Genomic DNA, 15,017 nt, shown 5'->3' on the forward strand with positions numbered 1-15,017 from the left:
CACTGGGAACAGATATGGTCTCGATAACAGCACCTGGCATGGCACTCCTGATGAGTTCATACAAACACTGGGTAATTATCCCTTAACCTCTCCACCAATAAGTCCTAATTAATTGCCTCTGCCAAGCAGGTAAATGATAATCGCCTTGGTTTGAGAGCTAGCTAGTGGCAGTGATCCTGTGCTACAGGAGCACACCTTTCTGAGCGACCACTGCGCGTTGACAGTCAGCCCTTCAGCTGCAGAGCCACTTTATTAAATGGCAGTAAATCAAAGGTCAGTGCAAATGGCAAGGCACCGCACCACGCAAGGGTGCATTGCTGCCTGCACGCCCTGCAGGCTGGGAGCTCGCCAAAATTTCTGCGCTGATGACACAGGAGGCTCAGATCTGCTCAGTTTGCCCTAGACCCATCTTCTGCCACCGAGGCATGAGCAGAATTTGAAGACTTACAGTAGTTCAAGATTTCTGGCATCTGGCTGCCCAGGTGGGATGCTGCTCTGCTCCCACCCAGCCTGGCTGCGCAGATGGAGCGTGCAGAGGTGTGCAGTCGTCCTGGTGGGTCCCAGAGGTGCTGGGCCTTCTACACTGGGCACCGTGCAGAGAGTAAATCTGATTCTCACTGGGAAATGTAGGTTTGTTTTGAACGTGTCACATGGTGCCCACACACCAGGATGGCCTAGGCAGAAGTGTAATTATGGGTGCTCTGGCAGTGGGAGGCAAACAAAAGTGCCAGTCCCTGTCCTGGCAGCAGTATGCACACGTAAGTGTGCACGCTGGGGACTGAAGTGATACCTGCCAGCCCTGTGACAACAGCATGCTTGATCTCACATGGAGGTCAGGCAAGCGATATGCTGAGTGGGAGGAAAAGGGTTATTCCAGCTTTGCAGCATAAACTGTTATTCCCTGGGACATGTTACAGTTACTGATTGCTTCTCTCTTTGTCTCTCTAGTGAGGATGCAGCAGAGACAATAGCAATAGACTCTAACAATCAGCCGAAGTCTCCACTGGAAAAGTTTATGGTCAGACTGTGTACACATCACCAGAAGCAATTCATTCGTGTGCTAAACGACATATACACTGAAGTACAACCAGACTCTGAAGGCCAGCAGTTGTCTGAATCCAAGAGCATGGAGGCCTCTACTTGTGGCTCTGGTTGTAGCCAGCGAAGCACTGAAAATCAGGATAAGGGTGCTACTTGTACTGAATCAAAGCCCCCTTCTTCCTTGGACCCAGGACAGTCGGGGTCCGACAGCCCCCTGCATGTTATGGGACAAGCCCCGAAGCAGCCAGCAGAGCTGAAGTCTCTGGACAGAGCAGAAAGCTCCAGTCCTGCTTTGAGAAGGGATTTCTCCGAGCTCCCCGTCACCAGGCTTCGCTCTGCTAGTCCAAAGGATAGCTCCACCCAAGGATACCTCAGCACGTTGAACTCTTCCTCTTTGAATTTCCATCATGCCGCAAAAAGCCTGGAAGGGCAGCAAGCCGCTGGGCACGAGCAAGAAGCCACTGTCAGAAAATGTGAGGACAATAAAGAGCAGCTAGCAGGTAAGACTCTCGTGGAAGGTTATATCTCGGTCAAAGTGGCAAATGTGAACGGCAGTGAGGACAGCTTAGATGGCTGTCTGGGGTCCCAAAAGACCTCTTTCAGAGCTCTGCCAGAAGAGTCCTGGGATCCCGGCTTTGCGGTGACTCCCCCTCGCAGAGCCGACAAAGAGAACACTTTGCAATGCAGCTCGAAAGCATCTTTGCACCAGGACTTAGACACGAAAGAACAAGATGCGAGACCAAAGCAAGAAAACCACCTGCACGCTGTGGCCAAGGGCAAGGCAGGCTGCCACCTGCACCCGGCTGACAAGGGCCCGCTTGACAAGTCCAAGGAGGGCTGGCTGCCTGCCGGCGCCGCGCCAGCCGCCCACCGGACCCCCGGCGGGCACCCCCGCGCCAAGGCAGCCTCCCTCAGATCCACTCGGAAAAGCAAGAAGGCGTCAGGGCTGAGGATCAATGACTATGACAACCAGTGCGACGTGGTCTACATCAGCCAGCCCATCACCGAGTGCCATTTCGAGAGCCAGCGGTCGGTGTCGTCCCGCAAGACGGCGAGGAAGAGCACCCGGGGATACTACTTCAACGGGGAGTGCTGCGAGCTCCCGACTGTCCGCACGCTGGTTAGGAGCTCCCGGGCGGAGGAGAGGGGGAGCAGCCCGGCGCTGCGAACGGAGACCCTTGTAAGCGCTAAGCCGCCCCTGGTGCTCTCGGTGGGGGGGTCCACAGGGGCAGGACAGGAAGGCGAGAAGAGGGTTTCCCTGAGGCTCCTGGCTAAAGGGGCACCAACCAGCCGAGAAACAAAAGAGAGAGCTGAGCCGGGCGCCATGCAGCCCCGGGATACCCGGGCACTGCGGTCAAGGGAAGCCACCATGGCCGTGCCCTTCTTCTCCCTCTCTGCTCCACCCAGCCCCCAGAAAGAGGACAGTTTGGCCGGCTCACCGTCCCCTGGCTCCCCTCCCACCGAAGGAGGGGGGACAAGAGCAGGAGACAGCGTCCCCTGGGAGGCTGGCAGCAGCCTGGGCTCCTCTGGGGATGGCAGAGGCGGTGGGCAGGCTGCTGATTTTGCTGCCCTTCCCGTCTCAGAAGCACCCGGCGGGGAGGAAGGTTGCGCAGGCTCTGACGCACAAACTGATCCGGATCGCCCCACCAGCCCAGAGCCAAAGTCCCCCTTGCAGCCCTCCGCCGCTGCGGACACAGCACCCCTGCCCCACGATGGTGCCAGGGATCCTGCCCAGCTTCCAGGCGCGGGAGACGCGGAGCCCTGCGGGCTGTGTCTGGCAGAGCCCTCCCCACGCTCTCCAGGCCAGCAGGCGCCTGATGAGCCCCCTGCCACCATGGACAGGGAGAGCCCCCTGGAGCCCCCTGTGACCTTGCAGTGTGTGGACGTGGACAAATGCATTGATGCTGAACCAGAAGCCGAATTATCGGGCATGGCGGGTGACAGCTCCCTTGAGCAAGAGGAGGCTGTGCCAGCCAGCACAGCCCTCCCCGAAATCTTGGAAGAGGAGGCAGTGCAGAATAACAGCCCAGCAGGTGAAAAAAAGCCCATTGAAGAGGAAACGCCGCCCGAACCCGACGGCTCAGACACTGCAGGGAAGGACTCTGTCTCTTCCAAAGACAGTCTAGACAAGAAGCGAAAGAAAGGCAGGAGAGCGCTTGTGGCATCGGACCGGCGTCTCCGAAGCCAGCAATGCCAGTCACCCGCCGAGGGCAGTCCTGAAGACGCTGGTTCTTCCAGCTCTGTGCAGCTTCCTTGCCTTCAGATCAAACTCTCCAAGAGCCCTGGCGCTAAGCGGTTCAAGAGAGAAGTGCCCCTGGATGGGGCAGCACCTGTGCACTTCCCAAACGACTGCTTCCCCAATGCGCTGCTCAAAACCAGTAAGGAGCCAGGCACCGGCCAGGCTCCAGAGAGCATTGCTGAGCAGTGCCCAGGTGAGGAGAATGGTGTCACTACCAGAGAAACCTATAAAAGCATCTTAGTGGCAGAGGGAGAAAATTCCTCTAAAGATGACCCCCCTGCTAACAGCAGCCAAAGTCAACCAGGTGAGATGCTGGAAATGGGCGTCCAGGCTGATTCTGAGAAGAGAAGCCTTCTCCTCCCTCCAGAGAGCAGCATGCTTGCAAATGATGCCGAGCAAGCGGATGTGAAACCAGGCGATGCCAATGCAAAGGACGAGGAGAGCTCTGACGGTTGCATGGGCATGGGCAAGCTGGAGAGCTACGAGCCAGTGGCCAATTCGCCTCCATGTCCCAGCAGCAGAGCTGGAATCAAGCATCTTCCAGCGAAGGCTGCAAAGCATAAAAAGGTCGCTCTGCAGTTTTATAACTTAAGACACGCACCCACACCTGTGGAAACCACAAAAAAGAGCACACCAGGGAAGGAGTCTGTGCAAGCGATCCCCAAACTGAGGGATGAATGCAGTTCAGGTAATGACGACTCCCTGGCGTTGGAGGACGTAGACACGGCTGACAGCAAACCAAAGTTCATGGAGTGGTGCGCTGAAGAGGACAACCAGGAGCTCATTGCCGAGTTCAATGCCCAGTACATGAAAGTTCAGAAGGGCTGGATTCAACTGGAGAAGGAGGTGCAGCCAACCCCCAAGGTAAAGAACAAAGCCGACAAATTGAAAGAGATTTGGAAAAGCAAGAAAAGGACACGGAAGAGTAGAGGCTCACTGGAAGTGCAGAAGCTTTCTCCTGTCCAGATGCTGTTTATGAAGGCCTTTAAGCTATCTGACATCTGCCAGTGGTTTCTCGAGACAACTGAAACCAGGTCTCTAGTGATCGTGAAGAAACTCAACACCCGTCTCCCGGGGGAGATCCCCCCCATCAAAGTCCCCATGCAGAAATATTCCTCCTCCAGTCTCTACCCCAGCTCACTGCAAGCTGAACGTTTGAAAAAACACCTCAAGAAGTTTGCCGCCACTACCCCGGCTCGGAATAACCTGAAGAACCAAAAGCTTTGGGCCAAAATTCGGGAGAACGCTGATAAAGCAGAGGCTGAAGAAGCCACCACTCCCAGCCAGATGTCTCCCGCCGACACCGGCACCGAGGACCTGAATGAAGACAAAACCATCCAGCCTGCCCCCAGCTTGCCCACGCAGGCCAGCACCAGGATCCTACGGAAGTACTCCAACCTGCGGGGCAAGCTGCGAGCCCAGCACCGCGTGGTGAAGGTGGAGAAGAAGAGCGATGGCCCGGGTGACCACCCGTCCCTGGAGAGCAAGCAGAGCCGGAAGAGCGTGTGCATCAACCCACTGATGTCTCCAAAACTGGCCTTGCAGATCAAAGCAGATGCCTTCCCTGCTAAATCTCCATCAGTGGATGGGATGGGGAAGGGGCGGAAGGGGAAGGGCAGGTCCCAGGAGGACCCGTTGCCCAAAGCTGATCTCCAGCTCAGCAGGAAGAAGAGGACGCTGAAGGAGAGCGGGAGCACCCAGGAGCGGTCCGGCTCCTCCACCAAGGACAAGCTGCCTGCCAAGAAGGCCAGTAAAATAAAGCATTCGGAGATCAGCACGAAAGCTCCCGCCACCCGAAAGCAGACTGCCATGGAGAGGAGCAATAAGCTGGCAAGAAAAATGTCTTTGAAAGAGAAGAGAGCTCCGAAAAGGCAGCTGGGGAAGGTGCGGCTCCCCATGCGGAAGGGCAAGGAGAACACGAGCAGACGGGCCGTGCTGCCCCCCGGCCACGAGGAGCTGGCCAAGTCCCCAAAGCAGAAGCCCCTGGGGGAGTCCTCCACACGGTCACAGAAGATGGCCAACAAAAAGCCCAGCGGTGGGAAGACCCTGACGAGGTCCATGAAGAAGATGCAGGAGAGCAGTGGGTCGCAGGGCAAGAGGAAGCTGAGGGCAAAAGTGGACTGTTCGCACAGCAAGCGCTCACGACTGGACCCGAAATAGCAAAGAACCGGTAGCCATGTACAAAACTGATGTATAGTAGTAACCCTTTACCATGCATTAACTAAAGCTGCTTTTATAAGCTGTAGCAAGCCTTTAAAAATCCGCAGTTAAAGGATAACGCCCGTGATTTTAGGCATCAGCAGATGTGTCTCGGACAGAGAAGAGGTCGGCCTGTCTGGCTCTGCTGTTCAGAAGGAAGTTTCTGCAGTTTGAACGTTCCTTGGGTTTTTTTTTAAACTTGGAACCAGGCAGTTTTAGTTAAAAGTACAGTGCCTTATTTATCACTTTAAAAATAAAAATAAGAAGCTCGTCTGTGTGATTTGGAGGCTTGCGTTTTATACTTGAGGCACAAGCACTTGTACTGTAGCAGAAAGAAAACCACCTTCGTGCACATGAAGTAGCTTTCGGCAGCCTTTGGGTGCACGCAAACATTTCCCTTTCCTTCAGCATCCTCCTTCTGTCTGTCTTAGTGGCATTTAAAGCAAAACCAAAACCATTTCCCATCAGCGAGGGAGAGAAAGGTGAATCTGTCCTTTGTCAGTTCGTTAGTAGCAGCTGGTGGTGTCCCATATTGTTACCTGCATAAAGTATTAATTAGCTACTGGTGTGCGTACTGCTGATCGCTGCCCCATTGCACAGCCCGTGGGGTGTGGAGGTCCCGCTCAGGCAGAGGCGGCAGAGGAGATGCCGTGGGTACCGGGCTGCCGCATCCACTGCTGCCGGGCGGGCACGCTGGGCTGTATCCGTCTTTATTTCTCGCCAGCTTCAGGGGCGAATCGGTCCTGTCGTGCCCTGCTTTTGGACAGACCTCCTTCTCCCATTTTGCTGCGCTCGTGGTGATTTCCGTGGTCTCTGATGGCAAAGCAAGTTTCTGCAGCGCGTGGCTGAAGGTTGGATCTCTCCCTTTTTATGGGCTCAGGCTCCTTCTGCTGTTGGTGCTCTGCAGAAGGGCAGCCCTGGCCCTCGCCCTGTGCTCTGATGCATGTCTTGCCTAGCACCCGCCTAAGCCGGGATTTGCAGTTGGAATAGGGTTGAGAGAAGGGACTGATTTAAGTTTATTTTTTACCATAATTTGCATTTCATCCTTTTACTAGCAAGGTGCGGTTGGTTTGTCCTTGCCTCTGTCTGGTGCTGTGGAGTCTGGAAGCGGCCAAGCCTCTGCCCTGTCCTGCACGACACGTTTGCGGGGCTCCTCTGCGAGCCTCTGCAACATGTTTAAAAGCCAGCTGGGAGTCTGCAGTGGCAGAACACGGTCACGGTGCTGAGCACCTCTGAGAAAAACCTGTTAGAAGTGCACAGAGCGCGTGGCTGTGCTGGCTCTGCCGGGCTGCGGCGCTCAGCGGCTGAGAAGGGACTGCTGCGGTCTGCGCTCGGGGAAAGGACCCTGCTCAGCCATTGCATCTCCATGGCTTTGCTTTCACTTTGCTGCACAAAGTCCGTTTGCATGAATGCCCGTGCAAGCCTCCTCCTGTGCAGAAAGCAGCAGTGCCCGAGAGGGCACTGGGCAGGCTCCGTGGTCACCCAACCTTTAATAGCTGCTTGCAGGTCCTTGCTCAGCTCCTTGTCCCTGCTCAGAGCAAGGCTCCGGGGCAGCCCACGCGTTGGAGAGATGCCTGTCCTGGGGACAGAGGCTAGAGAGGGCTAGGCTGAAACGGGAATTGCTTTCGTGGTTGGCATTGAACCCCAGATCCCAAAGCCCACGGACTGGAGATGGAAAGCAGATAATCGTCTTTGAATCTTTCATTGTACCCGTTTAGAGGATGAAACAAGGCGCTTGAGATTCGCATGCCCTTCGCAGAGCACCTCTGGCTCTCTTGCAGGTATTCCCTTCCCCCAGCGCTGACGCACACGAGGCTGCGGCACATTTTTCTCTTACTATGAAATGGCTGATTTAAAAAAAAAAAAAAATCCTTTACCTTTCCTTTGAATCACGCTAGAATAAGTTAACTCTCTGAACAGCTAGGAAGTGATTAAATCTAGCCTGTCAGTCCCTGTACAGATTAATATGAAGTTATCTATTACTTTAATTTTTACTGCATGCATTAAATATGTCAAACATTCCATCAGAAAAGATTTAAAAGCATTTCAGGAGAGGTGTGAGGCAGGAGGGCACCGATGGCAGTTAAATGACTGATCTGTACCTTTCTTACAGGTTGTCTTTCCCCCTTGCTTCTCCACCCATGCTTACGGTCCTCCTCTCTCCCCTGGCTGGGGCAGCCTCTCCGCAGGCACGTGGGCCCGGGATTTTTCCCCTCCTTCCCCTGGGCCGGGCATGCGTGCGAGCACCCCTCTTACCTCCACTCCTCGCGCCGCTCCCCTGCACCAAACCCCCCCTTTCCCCATCCTGCAGCAAAGCCCCCTTTCCCCATCCTTCACCATCGCTCCTGAAGCGCCTGCGCCGGGCACCGCGCACCAAGCGCTCCTCGGGACTTTCCCTCTCTCTTGCTCTCTTTCATTTTTTAGCTGCTGGTAAATGCAGGCTGTCCTGCTCTCCATCTTCTGTGCTCCTGGGAGTGGGAACCTCATTAGGATAAAAACCTCGACAAAGCAAGTAGAGAGAGGCTTTCTAGATGGGGTGCTGCTGCTCCAGCCTCCCGGCTGCCTCCACCAGCCCCGGCTGGCTCAGGGTGGCCAGGGTGGGAGATGGCAGGCGTCACACTGGTGCGGGAGCGGAGCAGCATCTGGGCGCTGTCCCAGTCCGGTGCGCACTGCTCGGCTTAGGTGGTGGTGTCATCAGCGTGCTGAGGTTCCCGGCAGTGTCCCTGCCAGGCGTTGACTCCAGAGAGGAACGGCCAGGACCTGTCACGGGGAGAAACTGGAGATACCAATAGGACAACCGTATTCCTCCCACCCCTTTGAACGGCCCGTCTTGGTCTGTAGTTTTCTGTCATGCTGCTGTGTTTCAGCTTAGTTGGATGGAGATTTCCTGTGCTGAAGGCAGGTCCCTGTGGGACGAAGCTTTGTCAGCAGATGCTGTAGGGGTCACAGGGCTCCGGGAGGGAGCGAGGTGGCATTGGCCATGCTGGGCAGCGTGTGGGCAACGTGGCCTGAGACTCAAAGCGGCTGCAGCTTGTCCCAGGCTCCGATCACCTTCAGCCAGCAGTTCTGTCCCTGCCTGGGGCGTGCCAGAGGCGTTCAGCGAGCTCTGGCTTTCCCACATTAGATCTGCCGTGTCCAGCACAAAAAGTAACACTCGCAAAATCTGTGCAAAGAGCCCACTGACTTGAACAGGAGCTGGGCTGTGCCTCGTAGGCATAAATCTGAATTTCTGCACCCTTTAATGAGGAAAAGTAGAGAGTGTGTTTTGTGTCAGGATGGGGCTGAAAAGAGGGTTCTGGGTTGGGCTGTGGTTTGTTTTGTTTTCTTCAGAAAGCAAATGAAGAGAAAGCAAATAAGTCTGAGGGGTTTTTTCAAAGAAAACAATTTTTAAATACAATTGCCCAGACTGCTGCCTGCAGCCCAGCCCAGACGTGTGCTGCGTGTCCCTCGTGGGCGCCTGGTTCGGGTGGGCAGATGGCACAGCAGCACCTTGGGCATCTGCAGGGACAGGGAGCAGGGGGGTTGCAGGACATGCTGAGCTGGGCTGTCCTGGGGGGGAGTCAGATTGTCTGGGGTCTTGTCAGCAGGGACACCCATGCCCTCCATCACCCCCACACACCACCCCCCCCAGCTCCCTGCTCCACTGTCTGTCGTTAGGACTGGTCCCTGGCGCTGCAGCCTCTGCAGGGCTCTCCCCGGCCGGGCACGTACACCCAGCTCAGAGCTGCTCTGCTCTCTGCCTCCTCCTCTCCTCCCAATAATTCCCCCTTATTTAAAAATTACAATTTTGAGGAAAACCAGGGTGATTGTTCACTACATCGTGCTGCTTGTGAGGAGCTGGTAGGAGCGTTTCCTCCCGCAGCTGCTGCGCTGGGTGGTGGGTTTAACTCGAGCAGGTAGTTTTTATGGAGAGCAGGCTTGTTTGCCGAGGGATGGGTAGGGTGAAGCCATTGCCAGTGGCTGAGTTATTGCAGCACATACTTGGGGCATGACCTCTCCAGCCCACCTCGAGCTGGGATTATTGGTGCTTTAGTATAAATTCTCTGAATTTCAGATTCGTGCAATCCTTTGGGTTACCCCAGGGGAGGGTGCCCCAGAGGTGGTCGTCATCTCTAGAAAAGCATTAGGGCTTTCTGCTCTGAGGAAACCCCCAACTCCTTGCCAGGCTGCTTTCCTTGCTGTCACTGCTCCGGGAGATGCCATCTTTGGCCCTTCTGCCTCTCCTTGTGCATTCTCCACTTGATACCAGTAGTAGATTCCAGGTCTTGCTGACTACAAGATCTGCTTTGAATGTGCTTCGCACTTGCTTTTGTGAGTGCTTTATTTTGGGGCAGGAAGGAGGAAGGTTGTAATTTGCTAGGAAATTAAATTTCAATTTAATTTGCTACCAAATTAAAGGATCTGCATGTGAGGTGACTGCCTGGCAGGGTAGCATTGCCTGGGTGGCTCCATTTTCTTTGTCAGTGCTCAGCTGTTTGAATTTTTTCTCCTTTTCATTTTTTCCTAATCAGTCCTCATGTTGCATTACTGTCTTCCCAATTTACTTCTCAATTTCCTCTCTCCACACAGCCACGTTTCAGCTAGAGCAGTGCATAAGAGAGACAAAAATGAGTAGAGGTAATACCATATATATGACCTGTTGCTCTTTGTTCATGACTTGGGACACGCACTACTCGTTTCTGTTTGTTCTGCGGCGAGGCGGCGGTGAGGTACGCTTCTGAGGCACAGCTCCTGCTTTAGAGCAGCCGGTTTCCAAGAAATGCAGCTTCTGCGCAAGGCGAGGGATGCACAGGGAGCTGTAGACGATCTTAATGAATGGAAGGAAATAAGCAACACGATTTATCGCCTTATTCCAAACGGGCATGGAGTGCGTTTCCGTTTGCTGCGGTGCAGAGCTGCCCACTGGCACTACCACAGTGCCATCCTCAGCTCCGCAGCCTCATTGCACTCCTCCTCTTCCTCGGGGCAGCTCCCTGCTCTGCTTCCTCAGCTCCGGATTTCAGCTCAAGTGCTGTGTCCCACAAACCAGACCTCTCTTCTTTCTGTTGCTTTGACTTTCCTTGCTGGCCACTTTCTCACCCTATTCTTGAAACCAGTCTCCATCCCAGCTTCCTGGTCCACATACCAGGAGCAGCATCTCCTTAACTCCGCACCTCCACAGATGTCCTTGCTGTCCCTTTGCTGTCAGCCCCCCCCCCCCCCCCCCCCCCGCCATGTGCATCGTTCCCTTTTCCTCTCTCACCTTGTCATTGGCAGCTCTGGGTCTTCACACTTCTCATGGTCAGGAACCATCCACCTTTTACCTAACCTCTGGGAAGGGCTGGGTTTGCCAAGCTCGGAGTCAAAATTTATCTGTTGGGGGGTTGGAGCAAGAGCAGTTCGAGCCCAGGATGGCTCCTTCTATCTGTAGCTGTTAGGTTCTTGTCTAGCAATGCTAGCCCCGGAATGGGTTTCTCTGCTGACGGGGTGCGTGCAGTATATCCAAGGTGTGCATGTTTTTATATTCATCACTAATAATTCGTTACTAATGAGGTCCTTCTTGCTCATGTTTGCTGTGTGCAGTGGTGTTTCTGTGTTCGACACATCAGTGAGATGTATTTGCAACAAACCTTCTCCAAAGAGCTGTTTAGCTGATGCTGACTCTTTTAGCAAACTTTCCGTCGCGTTGCTGGTCATCCTCCATGAGCCGGGAGAGCGAGATGAACTCGTCCCCGTCCCTCCTGTGCCGGGGGGAACCACGCGGCGCTGGACCAGGTGGGCTGGCGGGCTGCCCGGGCGCTTTTTGCCGGCATGCGGATGAGCAAAGCTGCAGCCCAGCTCGTGCCTCAGCCGGTTGCATGGCACCTCTGGAAATGCTGGCATTTCCAAAAGCTCTGCCAACCCCTAGTAACCCCCTGGGAAATCGAGATGCAATCTCAGAAGGACACAGATGTACAGCTGCCCTACTTTAACTGATGGACATTTTCTCTCTCCAGCTCGTATTCTTTCAGCCTGACAGCTGCATTCCCAGTTGAAGGCGCCTGGCAAAGCCGTGGTTCCCGGCCTCCCGCAGGCATGGCCAGTGCCTGGGGCAGCAGGGAGGTGCAGGCTGCCGTCCGGCTCGGGCTTTCGCCTTGCCACTGCCGGCACTCATGCCGGGGGAAGAGGACTGAGCCCCAGCCAAGGTGTCCTTGGGTCCTTGATGTCCGGGGAGCGAGGCGGGGGTAGCCTCCCCTGCCAGGGAACGCCACTGCAGCTTTCCTTGTAGCGGTAGGTTTTTTGAGCAAACCACGAGGCTACGATGTCCCCCCATCACGCGCGTCCCCATTCCCCCCCACCCCCCACCCCGTGTGTTGTAGTGTCCGTTCGGCCCATCCTTTAGCTTGGTGGTTGTGAAATGAATCCATCTGTTCTAAGATGTTCTCAGGAGTTCTTGTTTGTATTCTCACCCCTAGGCTTAGCAGAAATCACAGTCCCCATCCTTCTTCCTCCCCTCCCCGTGGACAAGCCCTCTCTTTCACGAGCACTTCTACCCCCTCCCTGAAGGACAGCGGGGGGGCAGCTGGCGGTTTCGATTCAGGGCACGTTGGCAGCTTGGGGGCAGCTGGAGGAGCTGGGGGGCAGCCGGCCGGTGTTCGCGGCGTGGGTCCAGAGGCCGGGCGGTCCCTCGAGCTGCGTTGCTAGCCAATGTTTTCTAAGTCTGTTTGTAAGAGTACCTAATTTTAAAATGAAATGTGAATATATATTATGTGTAGGTGCCATGTAAGATAGTGTTGTGCTAGGCGGCAGGATGCTAACCTACTTTTTAAGCTTTTTTGGGGCAGGAAAAAGCATTTTTCTCTCAATTCATGCTCACAGATCTAATATTGTAAATAGATTTTTTTTTAATATTTATTTCATGGGCTTTCCACAGGTTCTTGATCTGACTGGTGTGTCGGTTGGTGGGGCTGTATCGCCCAGCGTGCCGCAACCAAAGGGCTGGCTACTGGGGGGGGGGGGGGGGGCGGGGGGGGGAAGGGGGGGCATGGGATGGGATGAGGGGCGGTGGCGGTGTTTGTTTTTTATGTCACATCAAAGTTGAAGCATTAACTCTTTCTCTTCATCTCATTTTGATGATGTCAGACCTGGTCGATGGCCATGGTCCCTGGGGGGGGCACTAAGCTCTGGTGGCCGGCTGGGATAGCCGTTCCCCGGGGCGGGGGGCACTGCAAGCAATAAGATTTGTAGTAATAATGTCTGCTTCGATGGCAGGGGCTCTCGGGGCTCAGGGCTGGGTGAGAATAACCCCGCTCCCCATGGGGGCTCGGTCTGGCATGGGATGGGGGGGGGGGGGGGGGGGTGGGGGGGGGGTGTCTTGGCCTGGGGATGCCCAAGGAGACATCCCCAGGGATGCAGGAGGTGGGGGCTGCCATCACCCCCAGGGAACCACCCCCCCCCCCCCAAAGCGGCTGGGTTAGGGCAGGTAGTTACTAATAGCAAACTCCCGCTAGCAAACTGCCGCAGTGAGCAGCTGCCTTTGGGGCTCCTGTGCTTCCTGCGGGTATGGGTGAGCCAAGGGAGCGCACCGCTGTCGCCCTTAAAATCCCAGTGCCGGCTCCAGAAGGTCATTTACTTATTTGCTTGCCATTCTGCAATTTTTATTCTCCTTCTAGGGGGTTCGAGGTCATTTGGTTGTTTTTTCCTAAGTGTGTTTGGATTTTTCTTCTTTTTTAACCCCTTTTTGCCTGGAAGTGTTTGCTGGCTGTGCCCCCCGCCCTGGCTGTCTGTGTGGGGCAGCGTCAGCAGGATCATTGCTGCTTTGATGGTGATGGGTCCCTGACTTTGGAGGGTGGAGCGGGGAGCGCTGCGGAGTCCTGGCCCTGCAGGACCCCTCGCCAGCCCCACGCTTCCTTCGCCCTTGGAACAGGTGTGTGAAAAATAAAACAAGAAAAAAAAAAAAAAGAAAAAAGAAAAAAGAAAGAAAAGGAAAAAAAACCCCAACAACAACCCAGTAATATTTTCTTAAGATGTTCAACGTTTAAATTTTATCTCCACCCCGATGGCAAATGTTTTTCCTTCATCTGTGTCTGCTTCCCTGGGAGAGTTTTGTTTCTCTGTTTGTTTCTATATGAATTTTTGACACTGAGCTGAAAAGTCCTCCTGTCCGGTACTGTATGTTTGAGCCTAAGCAATGTGAACTGTACAGACCAGCGGTGGGAAATGGGAGCCGGTGACTGCGCCTGGGAGAGCCGTGGCTTGGGACGGCATTCCCGGTTGCTCTGGGAGCGGGAAGTACTGCGTACCGAGTTGGGAAAATGAACTGTCTGCTGTGAATTCTCGGTTGGAAATGTGGAGAGGGGTTTCCATTAGATAATGTTTACATACCTCACCTGACAAACCTTTGAAAGTGTATATAAAAAAAAAAATAAAATTATATTGTTGCTTTAAATCAATATGTATAGCTATAAGAGCTGGGTCATTTGAACTTTGAATATGTATCAACTCTCTAAATGTTGGCATTTTGTGAACTCTGTGCTCCTGTCTTTTATTTCGTCCTGGCCTATGGAAGAAGTTGTGTTCTTGTTCCAGGTAAAAGGTCCCTGACTCAGATCTGAACTCCTCAAGGATTCCCACCACCTTGTTTTCTTTTCTTCCTCCACTGTCGATATTCACCCTACGAGCTTTCTAAAGGTCCGTATTTTATTGCAGCTTATTAAACGTTTCTTTGATATCAGCGTTTGTTTGGTGTGATAACTGGGGAAGGGCAAAGGTGAGTGAGTGCGTGGGGGACACACACCACAGAAACACAGAATGGTAGGGGTTAGAAGGGACCTCTGGAGATCATCTAGTCCAACCCCCCTGCTAAAGTAGGATCACCTAGAGCAGGTTGCACAGGATCGCATCCAGGTGGGTTTTGAATATCTCCAGAGAAGGAGACTCCACAACCTCTCTGGGCAGCCTGTTCCGGTGCTCGGTCACCCTCAGAGTGAAGAAGCTTTTCCTTGTATTCAGTTGGAACTTCCTGTGTTCCAGTTTGTGCCCGTTGCCCCTTGTCCTGTCTCTGGGCATCACAAAGAAGAGTCTGGCCCCTTCCTCTAGACATCCACCCTTTAGATATTTATAAGCATTAATAACATCCCCTCTCAGTCTTCTCTTCTCCAGGCTAAACAGCCCCAGCTCTCTCAGCCTTTCCTCATACCAGAGATGATCCAGTCCCCTGATCATCCTTGTAGCCCTCCACTGGTCTCTCTCCAGTAGTTCCCTGTCTTTCTTGAATTGGGGAGCCCAGAACTGGACACAGAACTCCAGACGTGGCCTCACCAGAGCAGAGTAGAGGGGGAAGATAACCTCCCTCGACCTGCTGGCCATGGTCTACTTAATGCCCCCCCGGGATACCACTGGCCTTCTTGGCCACGAGGGCACATTGCTGGCTCATGGAGAGCTTGTTGTCCACCAGGACTCCCAGGTCCTTCTCTGCAGTGCTGCTTCCCAGCAGGTCAGCCCCTAACCTGTACTGGTGCCCAGGGTTGTTCTTCCCTAGGTGCAGGACCCTACGCTTGCCCTTGTTGAATTTCATACG

General features: G+C 54.3%; 1 protein-coding gene across 11 annotated transcripts in view; it reads left to right on the forward strand.

Moving 5' to 3' along the window:
* The window catches only part of LCOR (ligand dependent nuclear receptor corepressor), an 88,996-nt gene extending 74,825 nt beyond the window's left edge, over window positions 1-14,171 (forward strand). For all 11 annotated transcript variants that reach the window (XM_075758119.1, XM_075758123.1, XM_075758125.1 and 8 more), the window contains one exon: window positions 949-14,171. In XM_075758119.1, the coding sequence (XP_075614234.1) occupies window positions 949-5,440 (4,492 nt within the window). In that variant the 3' untranslated portion in view covers window positions 5,441-14,171. The remainder of the gene's footprint in view (window positions 1-948) is intronic.
* Window positions 14,172-15,017: the final 846 nt, after the last annotated feature.

Source organism: Balearica regulorum, chromosome 7 (genome assembly GCF_011004875.1).
Source record: "Balearica regulorum gibbericeps isolate bBalReg1 chromosome 7, bBalReg1.pri, whole genome shotgun sequence".
NCBI classification, from domain to species: domain Eukaryota; kingdom Metazoa; phylum Chordata; class Aves; order Gruiformes; family Gruidae; genus Balearica; species Balearica regulorum.